Here is a 20884-nt window from a genome sequence, read left to right on the forward strand (position 1 = left end):
ACCCAAGAAAAGGGACTAAGTTCTGTGGCTTTCACGGTGAAGTTGTATGGTGTGCATTAGCAATTGGGTGTGCAAGTCATCTTTATGCACACGTATAACTGTGTCCCTTTGTTCTTCCTCAACAGTCTCCAAACGTCCACAACTACCCAGATATGGATGCTGTACCCTTGTTACTAAACAACATGAAGGCTGACCCCACGGAGGATTCATTATCTACAGACCATTTCCAAACACAGACTGAACCAGTGGACTTGTCAATAAACAAAGCCAGGTCGTCCCCTACAGCAGCTTCATCTTCACCAGTTTCCATGACAGCATCAGCCTCCTCCCCTTCCTCTACTTCTACTTCTTCTTCTTCCAGTCGGCCAGCTTCATCCCCCACAGTAATAACATCAGTCTCCTCAGCAGCATCTGTACCATCAGTATTAACTCCAGGTCCTCTTGTGGCCTCTGCATCTGGTGTTGGAGGCCAGCAGTTTTTGCACATTATCCATCCAGTACCACCTTCAAGTCCCATGAACTTGCAGTCCAACAAAATGAGTCACGTGCACCGTATCCCCGTGGTGGTACAGTCGGTACCTGTTGTCTATACAGCTGTGAGATCACCTGGGAATATGAACAACACTATAGTAGTACCACTGTTGGAGGATGGGAGAAGCCATGTCAAAGGTAAGGTGGAGCCAGTTTTGTGCATCTGTGGCATCTCTGAAACTGGTCTTGTATGAGAAAAACATAATGATAATTATAAAGTTGTTAGTTTCCATACTTACTGTGTTGTTGCTGAAAAGATGTACAACTTAACACGATTGGGAGGAGCCTTTAAAATCTTATCCCAGATGATCTTTAAAGTAAATAAGTTTTTAAATTAAGATTGGGTTTAGCAGTGGTGTTAGATGCTCAGACAACTTGTGGTGGGTTCTATCCTAGGAGAAATAAGTCCTCCCCAGAAGCTGAAGAAGTAGGAGAACGGAAAAAATGTCAGTGTATGATATTTATGACAATATATAAAACATCATAGATGAACATGGAAAACTCACCAGGTGTTTCAGATTTAGCAAGGGGAGGAATGTCAGAGGGATTGTTCCCCAGCAAGTAGAAAGCAATCATCGGGCTCTAGGAATGCGTGAAGGAAAGGCTTGTGGACCAAAGAGCATTAGCAGATGCAGAGAAGTGGGTTTTACTAAGCTTAAGGAGTGGCAGTGCAAGACTTTGAATTAGGTTTCTTCTTCCAGATTAAACAGCAGAAGGGAAGGAAGCCACCCAGAGTGTTTATGTTGGGAATGAGTTTTGCAGACACAGGACCCAAGAGGCACAGGGAGGTATGAAGGGAGGAAGAGGCACATGTCAGAAGGACAGATACACTCTTGAGGTGTCCAAAGAACACAGAAAGGGGAGCTGGAAAGCAAGAAAGAGTGAGAACCCAACAGTTACTGAGGGAGCAAAAACTTGTTACAGATAGTGAGATGATGGGTGGAGTAAGAAAAGAAAAAACAGATGTGCCCAGAAACTTTGAAAGCACAGCTTTATAAAGGGGGAATTAGTGACAGAGATGGGAATATGAGGAAAGGAATGAGATACTCATTTCAAGGCTCATTGCACGTGAGTGAGTAAAATACGGTAATTTTCCCCTGAAATGAGATATTGCTTGAGGCAGAAAGGGAGGGTATTGACGGATAACCTTACTTTGGGGCTTATGAAGCTGCAGGACATTTAGTCTTATCTCTTGTGTTCCTAATTGCATAGTGAACAGGTCTCAACAACTTATTTCTTACCTCTCATGTCTGTTTTTCATGAACTGGCAACTGTGCATTTATTGTACAGGCCTACAGTGATGGGTCATTCAGATGTTTAGGGGCATCCTGTTGGGTATTAGTCTGTGGCTCTCCTACTGTTCCCTCACTACCCAAAGGGGGACTCTGCCCTCTCAGTAGGCTTGGACATGGGAAATGAACTCATTGTTGATCTGAGTCTAGTTTTAAGCCTCAAAATTATGGTATAAGTTTTATTGCACTTCATACAGTGATGTAATTTTAGCCCTTTGTGCCTTTCTGTCAAGAAATTATGAATAAAACCATGACTTCGTACCATGTAGTCTAGGAAAAAAAAACCCAAACAAAGAGAAAAAGGAGAGTTTTAACCTGTATTTTGATTTTGGTTCTTCAAGGTGCACCTAACCATGAGCTCACTGAGAAATTTTCCTGTTTGTTTTCTTTTCAAAGGTGCTAGTTGGCTGTGGTAGTAGTCTCCTCTGTAGGAAGCACCTCCTGATCTTGTAAAACTGGAAATTCACTACCCCAGTTTCATCAACAAAATTCCAGAATTTAATGTGCTGTAGGGATTTCAGCCCATGAACTCCTTGCCTTCAGACCTGCCCTGACAATATAGCCTTTGTGCTCTAATTGGTAGAGGTCATTAGCCATTAGCCCCTGCATCATCTATTATTGCGCAGTTAAAGTAAAAGAAGGTATTACAGTTCTTCAGTTTATTAATTTTTTTCTCATGAGTTGTACTCATTTTGTTGTCCTTAATTCTTTTGATTAAGAAGTTCAGGTTAATTTAAATAAATACAATAGAAGTAAATTGGGCAGCAATCCACTCTAGGTAGTAATCTTTTATCAGCTTTTGCTGGAGTGTTTTTCATTCTTTAGTGCAAAACAATATAAATAATTCAATGCAGTTATATTGCACAAATTAACCAATTAAATTATTTTAATATGTGTGCAGACTAAATTCCCTTCAATAATCAGCTCTTGTGCTGATAACAAAAAATAAATGTACACAGATCCTAACAGGACATTGTTGCCAAATTGAATTAGTTCATAATCCTCTACTAGCTGATGGACAAATGCAGGTTTGGAGTCATCTAGACTCGCAGCTTTCAACTTCTACATGAATGCTGCTAATTTTCAGAAACACAAAAATATGCACACTGAAACAGTTGATCCACAGAGAGCATCAGCAGCATAATCCCTGTGTTATTCCTGCATTGGTGCTAATTCAGAGACGATGTTGATGATCCAGGGGTGCCAGTTGGGAAGCACTTAAAGTTATGTTTTGCATGACCCTTTATCTAAGCCCTTTTCACACAATTGAGACTCAGACACTTTCCTGAAAAGAGAGATTTTTAATATGAAAATTACATCAGACCTGAGCTCAGGCATCTCCAGTTTTTCTAGGTTTCAGGTGCTGAGGGGAGCAAATACAAGAAACAGGGCATAGAGAAAAGCTTTTTCATTGTTATTCCCAATTTTATTTTTCTCACGCTGAATTGTCCTCTTCCTTCCAGATTTGACTAGAACCATTTAATTTTTAGGTTTTTTTGCAAAACCTTCTCAGGCAGTCACCATCCCTCTAATACTGTCTCCAGGTGTTTTGCACAGGTGGCTTTCTGCTTTCCCTGATGCCTCCCAGACCTCCTTTCCCTCTCTCTCTCTCACTCTCAGACAAAACTCTCCTGGTGGCTGCTTTTTTAGGCAGTTCAAGCAAATAGTTCTTTCTTCATGTTCTGTTTGAATATTCTCTTCCCTCTGGCACAAGAAGTGGCTACTTTGTCTTCTGTTTCCCTATCTTTTTCTATTTCTCTATTTTTCTAGTCCTTCCCATCTTGCTGACTGCTCTTTGAGTACCACTTTCAGCAGCTCTGCTTCATCTCCCCCTCCTTTTCTGTTAATATTTCTAACCTATACTGTCATCTCCTCCTCCTCCTCCTGCGCATCCTTCTCCACAGTGCCATTCATCATGGCGTTCTTTGTCTCACCAGCCTTCAGAAGAGTCTCAGATCTCCTTTTCTGCCTCCCAGTTTGCTGTTTATTTCTTCTGTCCTGCCTCCTCTCTCCCTTTTTTTTTCTTTTTTTTTTTGAAGACACGTAGCCCTTGTATATACAAGGTGCTAGCAGCATGCCGTCAGGTCCTGTGCCACGTGCTACAACCCAAGGTGGGCAATGGGAGACAGGGCTGTCATGCTGCAAAAGCACCCTTATGTCAGAGTGATGTGCTTTTGCAGGATTAAAAACCTAATCTAAATCAAAACCAGGACTGGTGCATTTTTAGGAAGTTATTAACAATGCTTAATTAGAAGGTAATTAGAGAACACTGTTTTCGGTGTCGGTAATGCATCACTTACTATTTACAAATCTTAGTAAATTCCTACAAGTTGCTAACACCACAACACTCAGCTATGAACACACACGCAGAGTTATGTACAGATACCCCTGTTGACCAGGCACCTTCCTCCCCTGATACACCCAATGGGGAGGACACACTCAAGGGTGATCCCCAGAGCAGTGGGGTCTCTTGCAGCCCCCACAACACAGCCCATCTGTGCAAGTTGCCCTCTACAACCTTCTCCTCTCATTATTTCATGCACATAAACCAGAGAAATGCATTAGGGCTGTTGGGCACACAGGGGAAGGGAGTCAGGCACAAGTCCTTGTGGACACCACAGGGCTAGACTGTGCCCTGTGCCATCCCCACACCATGGCAGGCTCAAAGTTCACTTCCTTCAGTGGTCACTGCTCTTGTCACAACCTTAAAAGGTGCTTGGAGGTTTTTTTCCTGTAAGGATTAGGTGGTGGTGACTAGACATTATTGTACATTGAAATATTCCATGAAACAGTATTATAGTCCCAGAAAAGATTTTCCTTGGTTTTTTTTTTGCTCCTTCTTTAGCAATGGTAAGCATTGCTAAAAGTTTAATTAGAAGCCCAGCAGGTAGCAGCACCTATATAGATAAGGCTGCCTGATGGTTTCCCTTAAAACCCAATCTTCAGTTGCTCCAAGTCTGTCTGTTATGTAAACCATTGAGACTAACATTTTCCATACTGCATGTCTGCCTCAAGCTATTTCTGTATTTTTTCTTTTTTTTCTTCCTTTAAGAGGAAATTTTTAAGAAAAACTATTCCCCTCTTTCCAAGACTGAGCATAGAGAAAAAATACGGCATTTCCTGTGCTGGAAAATTTATTCCAGCCTTTTTTTTTTGTGTGTGAAAAACTGTAGAACCTCAGGGTTTTTAATGACATGAACCTCATGCTTGGTTTGGACCATTGTTCTTTGCTTTCAGCAGATAACCATGAATACTACTGGCAAATCATGTCCCTCTAGCAGCAGGTTTTGCCAAATACAATATCCTTGAAAATTGTTTTCTGTAGTTCAGAGGAGTTAATGCTTTCATTGAAGAGCCTTTTAGAAGCTCCTTCCTGATAATGGTGGATGAAGGGCTGGTGCAGCTTTGATATTTCTGGAGTTTTGGAATCAAATTTATGGATTCTCATTCTTACAGGTTTTCATGTTTTCAGAGGGCACAATCACTTGCAAAATTCACCAGTCAGAACATTATAAATTTAAACTTGCCAGCTGAACTTTGTCTGCTTCTCTTGTACATAAACAGGTGTTATGACATGGTCTTGGACCTTTTTTATGTCGTATCTGTCTGTAGACCTGGCAAAAATGCCCAGGTTTTTTCTTTTCACAGTTTGCACTGTTTGGCATATTCCTCACTGTGGATATATTAATAAGTAGTAAATGCAGTATCTTTTGCTGCAGATTTTTTGTGACTTCAAACAGGTAGTACCATTAAGATTACATTATCCACTGCCCTTAACTGTTTTTTTAAAGTACAGCCTGTTATTTCTGCCTACTGTAAAGTTTATTTTGCAAAAATAAATGCAATTTGCAGTTAAAAGATAGAAACTAAGATGTTCCATATGTTTAGAGGTCAGATTATATGGTCTGTTTATATAAATTATGCTATGGAAGAGACATTTAATTAAAACCAGCAGTATTGCCTTTTTTGTTTCATGTGGAGTGATTATCCTTTCTGCATTTTAGTAGACAGTTATTTTGGATTTGAGTTGCATTGAGGCTGAGAGTTTCTACTTTAGCTGCCATCATTTTGTTGTTATGCACAAAAATCTTCTGTGGCAGTCTGTATTCAGCCTGTCCACCTCCCCCCTGCTGCCCCCCAGAATGTTGGCTCTGTCTCCTCCTGTTTGGTTGGTTCAGCTGGAAGAAACACTCGTGGTTCTGGGAAAGCAGGAACAGGTTGGCAGTGGCTTGGCAGGAAGAGAGGCAGGCAGAGGAGAGGCTTGTGTTCACGGTGGGACCTGTGCTCCTGAAGATGGTGCACGTTATTTAAGAGCTAGAGTAAACAGTAGTTTTTGCCAGAGTGGAGAATTAAAACACAGACTATAAGTTACCACACAGACACTGTGGTGTTTGAAACCAAGGAGGTTGATTTAAGACAAAATGGATTAATTGAACTATAGGGACTTCCCTAGACAGTCTTCTGCTTAAATTTCCAGAAAAGTGCTGCTTCTAGTGATTCACTAGTGACATACTTGGTTTTTTTCACTGTAGAGGCAAATGCTCTTTTAAGATTCATCAGTATGATTTGTTCATGTTGATGTTCATTGTTCGTTTTCAGCTAGGAGGGATTTGAGGAAGGGAATGAGGTACAGGCATACTCCAACTTGATTTGCGAACCCAGCATAAGTGGGATGAGTAAATCTCTTTTGACATATCCTGAGTCCCTGCACCTTTTGGAAGCTGTTAGTTCCTTCTCTTCCATGCCAAGAATGCCTCTGGCCCTTCAGTTCTGTATTCTTACCAGGACTGAGCTTTGATCTGCTTGCTTTTATCCCATGAATTTGGATCCAGCAGAAACACATGCCTAAAACTTCTCATTTATTTCTCTCTGCCTTGGGTTTTATTGTGCCTTGGACCAACCTGCTGGAAGCTTCCTGATTTCTAAAATATCTCTGGCCTGTTGCAGTGTGTAAGCTGCAGTCTGCTACCATTGTGTAGTAGTTTCACAGTATTTTATCTAATATTAAATACATTCTGTCCTTATTATTTTCCTTGTTTACTTTTGATGATAGAGTATTTGTATATTGGATGCTCAGCGAGACATAAATCTCAATAGTCTTAGTAGTTTCGTTTTTTGTGTAGATGAGGTCTTCTGGCATTGAAATAGCTTAGAAAGAGAAAAGTCCTTTGTTTAAAAAATGGGTTTGTATTTTTATGTATACAACCCAATGACAGAGATGCTTAAGTATGTGCATATATTACATCCATGCAATCCCTCTTACCTCTGTATTTCTCCATATAGCTATTATTTTACAGGTTTATGGCAAATTACTTGACTGTTGAAATGATTTTAAATATTGCCTTTGATTGGATCATAGCAATTAATATTCTCTGCTAGATTAGTTACACTGTGCATTTCAGTGCCAGTTCCCATTCTCTGTGAACCATAACCACGCTAGGTGCAGTTAACTGCTAAAGCCATATAGTCCCATAAAATCTTAATAAAATCTGGAAACTGTGGAGTATGGGTAATCTTGCTATAAATTGTAATAAAAATTACCCCTGTAGACTCTATATTCTGACCATTACGTTCATGGATACTGCTGCTTTGTACATAAAGTTTTATGAAATAAATTGACCAATTCTGCTGCCCCTACCAGGCACCAAACTGTTTTGATCAAAAATCTGATTGGTGCACTCAGAGCATTTTTCCAATGCATAAAGCATTTATAATGAACTTTAAATAGGAAGAAAAATGTCGTATATGTGCTTTATATAGTATGAAGCAGCTTAGGAGAAGAAAATCATGAATAGCGTCATTCACGTGCATTTGGTAGGTCTGTAAAGACACAATTTTGCTTCCTAGGATGCATTAAATAAACCTGAGTACAACACAGTCTCTGAGGTCATAATTTTAAGTAGCTCCTGTACATCTGCATGTGGAAGTGTTGCTTCCAGCATTAGAAATACATAGTGATGTCTGTTGCAATCTTTTTTGATGCTCTCCTGCTAAGTCCATGCTGGTGTCCTTTTCTCTAAAAAAATTTCGAAGAAGGGGGATGTTCATTTGTTTCAAACATCAAATTGTGATGTGAGGCTTGACTTCCACAGTTGTAAAGCCCATTTTCCAAGAGTAACCGAGAAGGATGGAGATGATTTCCTTCTGCTTGGTGTTCGATCCACCCCGATGCATTTGTTATCAGAGACATTTGAGACAGTTTCAGTTTAAGAAAGAGCAGAAGACTTGCTCTTGGTCAGGAGCTTTCTTGCAATATTTCAGATATTGAACTATGCTGTATGCCAAAATTAAGAGTCCAAAGTTATGGTTTAGTTATGGTTTCATAACTGCAGTGTTTCTGATGCTGGCAGATTAATTGTGTAATGAGCTAAAACATGAGCGCCATACAGTTTTTTTAGCCACATTTTCCATTTCCATCCTTCTAGGAGTTTGGCAGCAAATGTCTGTTTTTACTTCAGTCCTTCATGCTCTGCAGACACACGGACACACATGTGTAACAGCAGTAGTAATGAGATTCTTGTTAATGTTAATTTTGACATGTGGGGTAATATTTTGTTTTCCATTCCTAATGGAAGTAAGTGCAGAGCATTACTTGCAGCTGGAGACAGTCTTTAATCTATTGTATGCCAACATGGACTGAAATCAACCAGAGAGGAGTTTACTGGAAACAGCAAAGGTGTCCCTTTCTGGCTTATTGAGACATCCCATGTTTCTGCTTCATTTAAACTTCCATCACAATAAAAATCTGTGGCTGCGTTTGCAAGACCAAACCCATCACCAGGCGTGGATCTGGCAAGGCTGGAGGGGCCTCCCCGCCGTCCAGGCCGATGTCTCAGCTAGCACAGGTCTTGGTGTCACTGCCCACTGCAGAGCTGTGTAACCTGCTTCTGATGGGCAAGTCCTAGTGGGTGAATGGCAGGGCCAGTTGGAAATCCCATCATGATCATTTTGATTAGCAGGTTGTTAAGGCATCCTTCAGAGAAAGCAGGGTGAGGAGTTTAAAATGTGAAACAAAAGTAAGCGAACTCTGAATTTGGAAATCCTTTCAAAGAGCAGAAACAGATTTTTAATTATTTTAAGAGAGTAACAGTGATTCTTATTGTGGTGTGGTGTGTTGGCAAACCTGCATGTGGGTAAGTTTACAAAGTTATTGGCTGAGAAGTTAAGTGCAGAAAGCTGTTTTTAAGCTGAAATGAGACAGAGGTATTTCAGGATGCTGAAATTTTCTCTCTGCATTCATACCAGCAAGCATCATCTCAGAGTCATTTCAACATCAGTTAATTACTGTGTGGCTTAGCTATAAATTGAGGCAAAACTCCTAATGGTTACTTAGTTTTCTCCTGCTCTTAAATATTTCATTCCTCTTTAGCCCAAGGATCTCATATTTGACCTTAAATCAAAGATAGGATGTAGACATAAAATTATTTCTAGTGGGTGTTCATGAGCCTAATGATGGGATGAGTTTTCATCCCTTTCACTCACAGGAATTTTCACTAGGGAAAGTAAATCAGGTTGCAGTAACTGAGAACTGCCAGTGGTGACAGCAGTGTTGTGGTGTATGGCCCTTTTCATGCCACCTGCAGGCATCCAGATGCAGGGCCTCTGACAGTGCTTGGCTTTGTCTGACCACATCAGAGCACTTGAGGTGTGTATCCCTGATTAATCACTGAAATAAAGCAAAGATGTTAGGGTTAGGGCATACCTGGCTGAAACCCAAGTGTGACAGACGGGGAGAAAATTTACCTACCATGCTAGTATCAGCAGCACATGTGTGAGAAGGGGGAGGAGGGATGCTGGGCGCTTGTCAGCCTGCAGCAATTTAAATCCACAATCCCTTCCTTCCCAGGAGTTTCCAGAATGTGGGCAGGAGCACCAGTTTAGGGAACAAAGAGGGGGAAAAGTCCCCTGATGGTGTGGCTGTGGGCTCAGGTTATTCCCCTGGGGAGGTGGAGGCTTGATCCTGTTCCAGGGGGTTCATCTGCCCTTAGCAACCAACAAGCTGGATCCTTCCCAGAGATTGTGCTTCCGTGACATGGCTAATCCTGTACCATGTCAAAACCAATGCAGCCATGTGCCAGAAAGCACAAATGTATGCAGTGCTCATTAAAAAGCTCCTATGCAAGTTTAAATATCTTCCAGCATTGTAGAACAGGCAATTTTGTCCTCAGGAGCAGGATCAGGTATTGTCTGACCCCACAGCCAGAATAAATTTTAAAGCCCCAAACTGTTCAGTTTGACAGAAATAGAAGCAAGCTTATATCTGATCCAGATCAGGCTTTTTCCTACTGGCAACTGGCAGCTGGCAGATACAATATTAATGATGATAGACTTAAGTTGTGTAGTATTTACTAGCTGGTATGTGCTTTATGTGTGATCCATTTGTACATCTTTGCTTAAAACATGTGCAGGAAGTGAATTTGCTCGTAGTGACCAGAGGGAAGCTCCTTTTTGGTTCAGTTTGGCAAAGGGGCGTTAAGAAGTGATTGCATGTATTTGTGTGCATCATGAGCAATTCTCTCCACTTTTCTTAGCAAAAAAGGATCATTGTTTCTTGAGGCTAACAAGGATGGGAAGCAACGTGGCTGCTTGCAGCCTTCAGCACTTGCAGACATTCTTAACTCCCCTGGCTCACCAGTCTATTCAGCATGGAGAGCTAACAGCTTGCTTCTGTACCTCCTGTGCATTCATTCAATGGCACCTTTGTCCCATGAAAGCAGCAGTCTCTGGCTGCTCTGGTTTCTTTTTCCTTGCCTCTCCTTAACCTCATTCACACTTCACAAAACCACCAGATAGCTCTGTTGGACAAATCTTGCCTTTCAAGAGGCGTAGCAAGGGCAAGAAAACCAGTTAAGGTTTATTAATTAATGTATCTGCCTGTGTTTGGGAGGACTTGATTCAATGACCCAGACAAGTCCCTTCTGGACCCATGGTCCTGAGTTCAAGGAAGAGCTTGGTTGTTAGAGCAAGGTAAAGCATGAAGGGAGGTTAAAATGCGTTGGCATGTTTTATGGGCTTTCCTCCACCTTGCTTGCCAGTTGCATTTTGTTACTCACTTGTCCCCCACCTTTTTTATCTCATTTGCTAAACTATCTCTTGCCTGCATCTCTTCATCCTCTCCTGTTTGATGTTCATTAGGCTAGTAATTACTTCTAATTCAGTGCTTATGAACTGAGGCTGGTATTCATAAACCTTGGTGCCAGGAGTTCGACAGTTGTTTTTAGATGTCCAAGAGACAGTCAGAGCTGTTGACATAAGTAGGAGTCATGAACTCCTGATGTGTAACAGTCCTGTGCTGCAGTTTGCACACTGCAGAGAGTGGTGAGGAGGAGATATCTGTTAGGCTTTTGGCCAGTTGGTTATTCACATGGCTCATTTCAGAGAGGAGAGTAGCTTGAAAGGCTGTTTTCCCCTAGCAGCTGCAGCCATGCTGATGAGAAAACAGGCCAGTTTGCACCAGCTGGCAGCAGCAAAGCTCAGCCTCCTGGTCAGTCACCTCGGCTCCCCAGTGCCTCGGCCACCCACGGCTGCGAGATGGAAGGAAGTGACAAATGAGGAGAGGGACAAAAAGGGATGGGCCGACATAAAAAGTAAGGGAATTATCCCTAGAGCAGTGTTTTATTTATTTACAATCTTTAGTTAGGTTTTCTGCAAATATATAGCAGTGCTTGAAATGCCTGCCTTTGAATTTACCCACTGATACATTTCCATTCCTCACCTTTTGTCCTCTCCATACTTACGTGTGGCAGCACCTCATTATATGCTCAAACACTGGTGTCTGATGGGGCACACTGTACCCAGTGAGTACAGTAAATTGTCCCTGGGTGAAGCGCTGTTTGCAGCTTTGTGTCTGTGCTAGAAGTGTACAGAGTAGGACTTACCAAGCAGAAGCAAGGAGAAGGTAATTGAGAGCTTTGGTCCTGGCACATTCCTGTAGTAATCTAAAATCAATACCAGATGTCATAGGAGTCTCATTAATATCTTAAGAGCCAGCAATCTGCAGTAATAATGAAACAACATGTCTTACAAAGAACGAAAGTATGTGAGATTGTTCATACACATTTATACCATCTCTTTTTATGTAGGTGTATTCACGCTTAAGTGATCAGAATTCACATATAAGAACTGTATTACAGGCTTGGTTATGTAACAACTTCCATCATTTCAAGTTAGGTTTAGTTTCTGAGCTACCTACTTAAAACTTTTGCTGTAGTGCAAGTCAGATTAAACCTCAGTTAACATACATAGCTTTTTTGTTACAGTTTTTAGTTCTGTGGACAAATAGCTAGCTCTCACAAGTGCATCACTTGTAGCACATTTAAATATTGGGCAGATACAAGCATAACTTTTTGTAATGAAATTCATTTTAAGGGGGAAATAAAAGCTTTTCTCAGAAGGTAGTAAGGCAGTGGAACAGGTTGCCCAGAGAAGTTGTGGATGCCCCATCCCTGGAAGTGTTCAAGGCCAGGTTGGATGAGGCTCTGAGCAACTGGGTCTAATGGATGGCATCCCTGCCCGTGGCAGGGGGACTGGAACTAGATCAACTTTAAGGTCCCTACAAACCTACACCTTTCTGTGATTCTATGAAAAGAATATAATCTTTTCTAGATCTAGAATTAATGAAATATGTAGTAATAAAAACTCATTCTTTTAAGAAGAAGCATTAGGGAGCAAGGCAGGAATGACACTTCTTTCGAAATAGTTTTCTGGGGCTAAATCAGCTGACTGGGTAGTTCAGTTGCTTTTAAATAAAGTACTAGATTGTCCCTAGTGCTCAGGTTGAGGTTACACATTGAATATCATCATGGGTAAGTTGTGATTTTAAGAACCACAGTCAGAATGGTGCTCATTCTGCCTAAATTGAATGTTTCAAACAATTTCTAAGTTGTGATTGTCTGATATAGGTTCACTGTCAACAGCCTTTGCTTTGATAAGCAAAAGGTGTTTGCCATCCATGAAGAAATAGTAAGCAGTCCAAACATAGCCAGCCTTACTGAGGCACCTAGCCTGTGCCTGTAGAAGGGTAATAGAAGAAGTACTGTGCAACTGTAAATGCACTTTAAATGTGGGTCCAGAAGGGTTTGTTCCATCAGCTTACTGAATGTATTTAACAGTATGTTCCTCATGAAATTCTGTAACATAAAATCAACAGCTGAAAGTTAGTTTATAATCAGTGTTCTTTTACTCACAGGTGGTTTGCAGCTAAGACATAAATTAAAATTTAAGACTAGCTTTCCTTGGATTCATCACTCATTTGTGGAGTGCTTTCTTTTCAAGAGCCTAGCTATTCATCAATCCTACTGTTATGGCTGCACAGCTCCTGAAGTATCTGCAGCCCTCCCATTTTTCATTGTAATTCAGTTCCTTTTGTAGAGTCAGTAAACACTGTAACCTAAGAAAGATGGCATAATGGCAGATTTAACTATGACTTTTGGAGCTGCTCCCTAGATGTGGGCCCGCCTGTGATACCTATTGTGTAGGTCTGTGGTTAGCCAGAGTTGAGTAGGAATGAATCTCTTCTCAGAAATCATGTTGCAAGACCCAGAAGAAAGTGTCCTGTCTCCTCTGCAATACAGGAGAGCATAAGCTAACAAACTGCAACAGTTAGCTCTTTAAATAAATAGCCATGAATTCCCTATTTCACCAGAGCAGACAAAATAAACACATTTTTACACAAATCTCTGCCTGTCTTTCCCCTTCCTATGCCTCCCTTGCAGAGTCAGACATCTCTCCAGTTTTACTCTCTTCTCCAGCTGCTTTGGGTGTCTCTCAGCACCTACTAATCCTATGTGGTATTTCACGAGCAAGGAGAAATGTCTCTTTCTCCACATCACCTCTGAAGTTTGTCTATGGCACAAACAACTCCCAGTTCCTCTTGGCACTATCACAAATCACAGTTGTGCCCCATATTTCCCCTCTATACCCATCTCTTGGTTCCCTCCCCCTATCCTGGTGAATTGTGCTTTCTTCCTCTTTGAAGGACAGCAACCAGCATAAGAGGGAAGGCAGGTCACCTGCCTTTCTGTTGTCCTCTCCTTGCCTGTATATTTTTGGCAGAAAAGCTAACTCTAGTGGCCATCTGCCTGGTGCACACCCAGCTGTTCTCACTCCTCCTCCACAGAACAGGGGGGAAGATAAAGTGCAAGAGCTCAAGGCTCAAGATAAAGGCAGGGAGATCAGTTACCAATTACCTTTATGGGCAAATAGGACTCAGCACAGGGAAAAGTAATTTATTGCTAATTAAAAGTAGATTTGGATGGTGAGAACCACCATCCCCAACCCTCTTTTCCAGGACTCCCCTCCTTGATTCCCAGCTCTTCTCCCTCCCCCATCCAAGGGGGATGGGGACTGAGGGCTGTGGTTAGTTCATAATTGTTCCTCTCTGCTGTTCTTTCTCCTCACACTGTTCCCTTGCTCCATTGTTGGTTCCCTGTAGATAGTTCTTCCCATCAGGACAGTCTCCTCCAGGGACTGCCCCATTATGAAGAACCTTCTCCCCTCCATCTCCTTGCACATTGGTATCTGCAGAGCTGTTTCACACGATCCCAGAACTGTTAGTATTGGAAGTGACTTCTGGAGATCAACCAGTCCAACAGCCCTGACAAGCCAGGGTCATCAGGAGCAGGTGACACAGGAACACATCCAGGTGGGTTTTGAATGTCTCCAGGGAGGGAGGCTCCGATATCTCCTTGTGCAGCCTGTTCTTGTGCTCTGCCACCCTCAGTGTAAAGTGTTTCTCACACTTTTTTCTGTCCCTCCTTTCCTGGCCAGTTGTTTAACCTTTTCTTGAACCTGTTTTCCCTGAGACACCCCCACTGTCTGCAGGGCTCAGCTGTGCCCAGCACTGTGTCTGCCACAGGGCAGCCCTGGCTGCTCCTCATACAAGTCCCTGCAGCTGTTGCTGCCAGCACCTGGGCACTTACTCCATTGCCATGCAGTAGGGATACTGTAAGCTGTGGACAGGTAAAACAATCCTGCAATTCCTGATCTTCAAATATTTATAAGACCTGAAACTGGGTGACTTTTCAAAAAAATGTGTTAGCCCCACTGATACTGGTCACCTGAATGTTGGTTGCCTGTGTGAGGTTGCACGTAATGTGGAGTGAAGGATCCTTCAGAGGCTGAAAATGGTGTCGAATTATGTCAGAAATCAGGAGCACTGGGATTTTAGATGCCTAAATTTTAATGGAGTGGAGTGACATGGATTCCATCCTGATGCCTCACAATGAATGCTCAGAATCAGAGATTGCTCCTGAAATTTTGCTGTCAAATGTACTCTTGAGTGTTCTGTATTGTACAAAGCAGATGTAACCCTTTCCCTTGTTCCCTTTCCCTTCACTTTCTGAAGTCAGGCAGCGTAAGTTACTTGAGGGTAAACTAGGATTTTGTTGGATGAGGTCTGAGCAGTGGTGTTTTGGTACTGCTGAGTGCATTGGTGCAGCCTCTGTGAATTCACAGACCGGCATGCCTCTGGAAGTGCTCACATCCAGCTGTAGCACTACTGGGTGGCTTTGCCCACCTATCAGCTGATTTGGGAAGCTCGGTGCTCTCCAACCGGAGCAGGCAGATATGTTGTGCGCCCTGATGTTGTTCTGGGACAAGATTAATTTCAGCACACTCATATTAATCCATTATATGTCTCTTTCCAGCACAAATGGACCCCCGAGGCCTATCTCCCAGACAAATTAAAAGTGACAGTGATGATGACGACCTGCCAAATGTGACCTTAGATAGCGTTAATGAAACTGGATCTACAGCGCTCTCCATAGCCAGAGCAGTACAAGAGTAAGTATCGCGTTCCCAGACAAGATGAGTGTTGCTGAGGTGTTCCCAGGCCCATGGAGGCACCGCTGCTGCAGGGCTGTCCTCCTGCCTGCAGGCAGCATACCTGCCAGCACCTTTCCCTGGAGATTTATTCCCTTTTTTTGGAAGAGATGACTGTTATCTTTTGTCTCTCTCATGATCTTTTCCTTTCTTTCTCTCTGCCCTCATTATTGAGTTTCATATTGAAGTTGTTTCTTCCCCTTGATGTACTTGGAAAGCTTGCAGTGGTTTTATATCCTCTCCAAAGAGAGACCAGGTTAGATTACCACTCAAAAACCATGTATTTTTTCCTTGACTGAAAGCAGCATCAAGAAGTTGATTCTAATTGCTGTCAGATAGGAACTAGCAGCATTTCTCTGAAGGACAGTGTCATTGGAAGGAAATTACTGAGGGGCTTCGAACATTTTTTCCACTGCGGTTATTTTTTTGTGTACTTTTGCTAACTGGGTGGACAAATATTTTCTTAATTTAGTACCTGCGCTGCTTGTTTGAAAAGAAGGAAGCAGTTTATCGTGAACATTTGCAATTCTGTAGATGCATGAGGTCGGTCAGTCACTGTAGCAGCTGGAAGGGAACCAACTGTGAGGTAAATAAGTATTAATATCCCAATTTTATAGGTGAGGAAAATGAGGTTATGCGTAAAGGTCACTCTGCTGGTCTGAAGCAGAGCTGGAAATAGAACTAGAGCCTCCAGGCACTGAAGCCTGTGCTAGACCCACAAAACGTGTTACTTTATCTGTATATGGGCATTTTGGACATTATGAAATAAAAATGGGTGTAATGAAGGCCATTAGACATTGCTATTGTATAGGTTATTATAGATGCATTTTAAATGTCTTAATATGGTATCTAAAAATGTTTTGCTTTGTTTTCCTGGACATCAGCAGCTAAAAGAGCTAAGCCATGTTTGGGGAGGTACTGTCTTTGGGTTTTTTGGGGTTTTTTTTGCCAGACATGTACTACCTCTTCTGTCAGCTAAGCACCATAACTGTGAATCTCAAACTGATATTCTCCTTAGGCAGAGAGAGAGGTGTTTGTGAGCAAGGCAAGACAAGGTGTTGGTTCTGTGATTAGCAGGCTCCCTTTCTAACAGTGATAAAGGAGGGGAGGGTTTCTTTGCCAGTGAGGCTATTGCTTGATAGACAGGTCCCATATGTATTTTCAATTTTCTAGTCACAACAGCAGGCCCTGAAGTGCTAAGTATTTTTTCTCAATTTATAGCACACATAGTTAGCCAGAAAAATAAAACAATGCGTCATGATTTTGCAGTAAATTATTTTGCACTGTCTAATTACTGAACAAAGGAAGTATGGAGCACTAGCAGATAATTTTAATAGTTGACTGGCAGGCAGATACTGTTCTCCATAATGGATATTGCTTGAACACTTAGAGAATTGGTCAAACCATGGGAAGCTTTTTTAGCTTTTGTACAATGCATTCCACAGTTTGGGAAGGTAAATATGTTGAGTATTACTTGACTGGCTCTGGAGCTTAAGAATCAAATTAAGAAATTTAATAATGCAACATCAACTCATTCTTGTTACAGGTTTTATTTAAACAGTAATCTGTTAGTTTATTTCAAAAGCCCCATTAGGAAAATCTAATTTGACTGTGATCTGCAATTTGTCATCTTTACTTCATTCTCAGTCACAGACACCACACATACAGCCGCTGAGTTGAAAAGGAATGTGGGCACTTCATGCTAACTGCACTCAGTCTATTTCTTAGTTGGTCTGCAATATTGTGCTCTACAGGGCAGGTTCTATTTTGATTTTAGGCATTTAATATGTACCTTAATATTAGATGTTTAGCAAAGGAGTCCACTGAAAAAGAACATTCTGCATAGCCTTGTTGCAGAGAGGAAAATGCCTCTGAAGCCTTCCAGAGGGAGATCCTGTGTGCTCAATTTCAGCATCTAAACTTAGCAGACAGGAGTTTCCTCTGAGGACCTGGAAAGGCACCTACTGTTCTGCTGAATAACCTGGCAGCGTAGGGACATGCATGGAAAGACTTCTTCAGCAGTCAGTGAAGTGTAGGTCAAAGCTTAGTGCCCAAGGGAGGCAGGCTGGCCCTCGAGTCTGGATGACTGTCCCACAGAGTGTGTTGTTTTCTAAGTGAGATTGTAAGCTCTTTCTGGTGAATAGTTGCCCAAAAAATAACTTCTTGCAGAGAGTGGCTGGGAACTACACCTCAGTACTTCCATAGTGATGGGAGCATCCTTTTCTTCAGTACCAATTGGTGTTGTACTGTCTTGTCTTTGTTAAACACAATACCAGTTTGTAGGTGCTTGCTTGCTTGCTAGCAGGAGTGAGACAACAGCTGATATTTTCCTGCTTGTTTTTCAGACATGTTTTAAATTATTCTGCATAAGATTATGAATATAAATATATGTATATATATTTGCCTACTGCCACCTGTTCTCTTAAGAGCAGTAAGGGGGTTCAGACTCTGGGGCTTTCAGAATCTGGTGGTGGATATTTGCTTTGTGTTGATCCTGTAGAGCCCCCTCACAAGCATGTGGGGCTGTGAAGGTTTGCCTCAGTGCCTTGCCTTTCCTTGCCTCCTGCCTTTCCCTCTGTGCTGTCATTGGGGCTCAGGATTGATCCTGCCTGCGTGGCTATCTGCACCCCAGCCAGTTACCTCACTCCCTGCATAGGGCTGGGGAGTGCTTGGCACGCACAGGCAGCAATCCCTCTGCTCTGTTGGAGCTGTCTAATTCAGGGGCAGAGAGAGACTCCAGGCTGTGAGCTCCTGTTGCTCTCTGTCACCCACGAGTGGTGCAGCAGCTGCCTGGGACGCACGTCAGCACTGCGCATCCCTGGTGCCAGGGGAGGCCATGGCAATCCCTGACTGGGGAGCTGCTGGGCCAGAAACTGGGAGTGGCAGCGCTGTCCTGAATGCTCCTGCATCTTCCCTTGCATCTCAGTCTGCCACCTTTTAACCAAAGGGGAATCAGCTTGTCAGTTTTTGGGGACTAACTGTTGTTTTAATACAGCCATTTTTAAGCTTGTTGTTTTGGAAATGACACTTGATTGGGCAGTTTCAAATGCCTATTTGAAAGCTTTGCTTTTCATGTCCTCTTAAACTGGGTGGCATCCACCTATGTTGCTGCTTTGTTTCGGGTCCACTGTAGTCTGATAGGAACAAAATTCTTAGGAATAAAAATTGTGACAATGAAACACTGAGAGCCACGTGTTTGGCATTAGTTCTTATTTACACAAACAGAATGTAATTTGCTTGCATATTTGTAAAGTGACCAAGTATGACTATTTTTTCTCAGGAAAATTGCCTTCTTGCTGCAAGCTTTATGTTGGCTGAGCTTCCAGACTTCTTTCTCAGTAGTTATTTGGAATGAGTTCATAGTTCTCCTTCAGTTCAACAAACCCAATCAATAATGTAAAATTATAGATAAATAAAGTCATTGTTTCAAGCAGGGTACTTCAGTGAAATTTCTTCATGTGACAGTGCTGGTTTATGGAAGTTGCTATGTCTTACAAAATATGGACTAAGAATTGTTTATTAATCTCAGATAATATGCTCTGGCTGATAATAAATATTGCAACATTATGTAGATTTCAGTGGGCTTTGCATTGTAACCAGCATTTCTTCCTTTCTGTGGTGTGTTTTACAAACTCATTTTGACATGTAACATCTAACAAAGAGCAGATTTGCCTCTATATGCCTGACACCACTGATGCTTATTACACAGCAAGAATAGCATCATATATTCAGAACCAAATCTCAGATACACTCCAGAAATATTTATGAAGCCAAGGGAGGAGAAGGCATTAGTCAACCCCTTGAAGACCAGTAAAACTTTTTTAGGGTCCCTCATAGAGGCAACATGCTGTTCCCTCAGCCTGGCAGCCTTTCCATCCCTAGGCAGAACTGATGCAGGATGGCCTCAGGAGTCATCTCCATGGCACATAGTAATGCAAACCCTGAACAGAGCATTCATCTCCTTATTTCCTGCACGCTTGTGTGGTAAAATACATTATTTTACAGCATGAAGCTCTCCCTCCCTGAATATGCTTAATTTAAATCTCCTACTTGCAGAAACTGAGGACAGAAGCAGAAGAGGTGGAGGGTGATCTTTAGCATAAACTTTTGACCAGTATGTTGATAAAAATCCAGAGGTGCAGAAATTCCTCTTTCTCTCTAGACTTCTCTTCTCCTTAGGTGTTGTAAATGGAGGAAACTCCTTTGATGAACCCATTTTTTCTTTCAAATATCAAGGAAAAGAGGAACTGTGCATGTAAACTGATGATGCTTCAGATAGTGTATTGTTTTTCTGGAGTAAGGGAGAGACAGACGTTTCAGAGAGGAAATCCTGTCTACTTGTAGTTATAGCTGCAGTTAATTCGCAGAGATGGGATTTGTTATTTGTGTGTGACTGCTCTGACCTTTAACATGAATTCCTCTTTAGGCTGAGCTGGGTGCCTCAGAGTGCTTGTATGAAAATGAGATTAGGGACCCTACCCCTGTTCTCTTTGGCTACTTTATGTGATTGATACATTGGTGCTAATGTGATCATCTTCCTTTATTTTTAAATTCTCTGGCATCTATTTCTGCAGTACAGTAAGAGTTAGTTTTGGATACTGCAGTAACAAAAAGGAGACTCCACAACAGACAGACAGCATAGCCACCATACCAGTGTACTCTCTTAAATTACTCTCCTAAATTAATAAATTATTTTCAAATGTGATTTTTTTCACTAGATCTCTTTTTTTCTCCCTCCTCTTCTTCAGTGTAAATCAGCTCCTGTGGTTTATTTTTATTTCTTTAGAAGTTTGTATCTTTGTTTTCATAAGCCATTCATTTTCTACGCTGGTATAGTTTGTTTCCCTGCTTCGGTTGCAATCATTACTACTGTTGTGCTATTCATTATAGGGAACTTTCATCTCATTTTTTTCTTCCACTTGCAGACAAAATACTTTGTCCAGAGTCTCCAAAAACATAAGGGAGGGTGTTTCAGCAGTGTTTGTGTGAACTTTGCTTCCCTTTTCTCTGGTACATCTGCCTGTGCTCATTTTAAAACTGGCACACAACTGAGTGGTGATTTTACATATGGAGAATTGCCTAGTGCTCATCCAGGATTCCTCAATAAAGGATTTTTTTTTTCAGTGGAGAACACTAATTGGTTTGAAGTGAAGTTGTGGGAATATATCAATTTCAATTTTACTTCTCTCATGAAGAGTACCCAAATCTGGCATGCAATTTTCCATTGCAGCAAGACTTTA

The 20884-nt window shown here is 41.8% G+C and overlaps 1 protein-coding gene across 2 annotated transcripts in view; it reads left to right on the plus strand.

Annotated features, from left to right (window-relative positions):
- Nucleotides 1–20884, plus strand: part of KLF12 (Kruppel like factor 12) — a 188701-nt gene that overhangs the window by 103545 nt on the left and 64272 nt on the right. For both annotated transcript variants that reach the window (XM_031057072.1, XM_005421126.2), the window contains exons 4-5: nucleotides 126–669; nucleotides 15470–15605. In XM_031057072.1, coding sequence (XP_030912932.1) covers nucleotides 126–669; nucleotides 15470–15605 — 680 coding nt within the window. The remainder of the gene's footprint in view (nucleotides 1–125; nucleotides 670–15469; nucleotides 15606–20884) is intronic.

This window comes from Geospiza fortis, unplaced genomic scaffold (genome assembly GCF_000277835.1).
Source record: "Geospiza fortis unplaced genomic scaffold, GeoFor_1.0 scaffold45, whole genome shotgun sequence".
NCBI lineage: Eukaryota > Metazoa > Chordata > Aves > Passeriformes > Thraupidae > Geospiza > Geospiza fortis.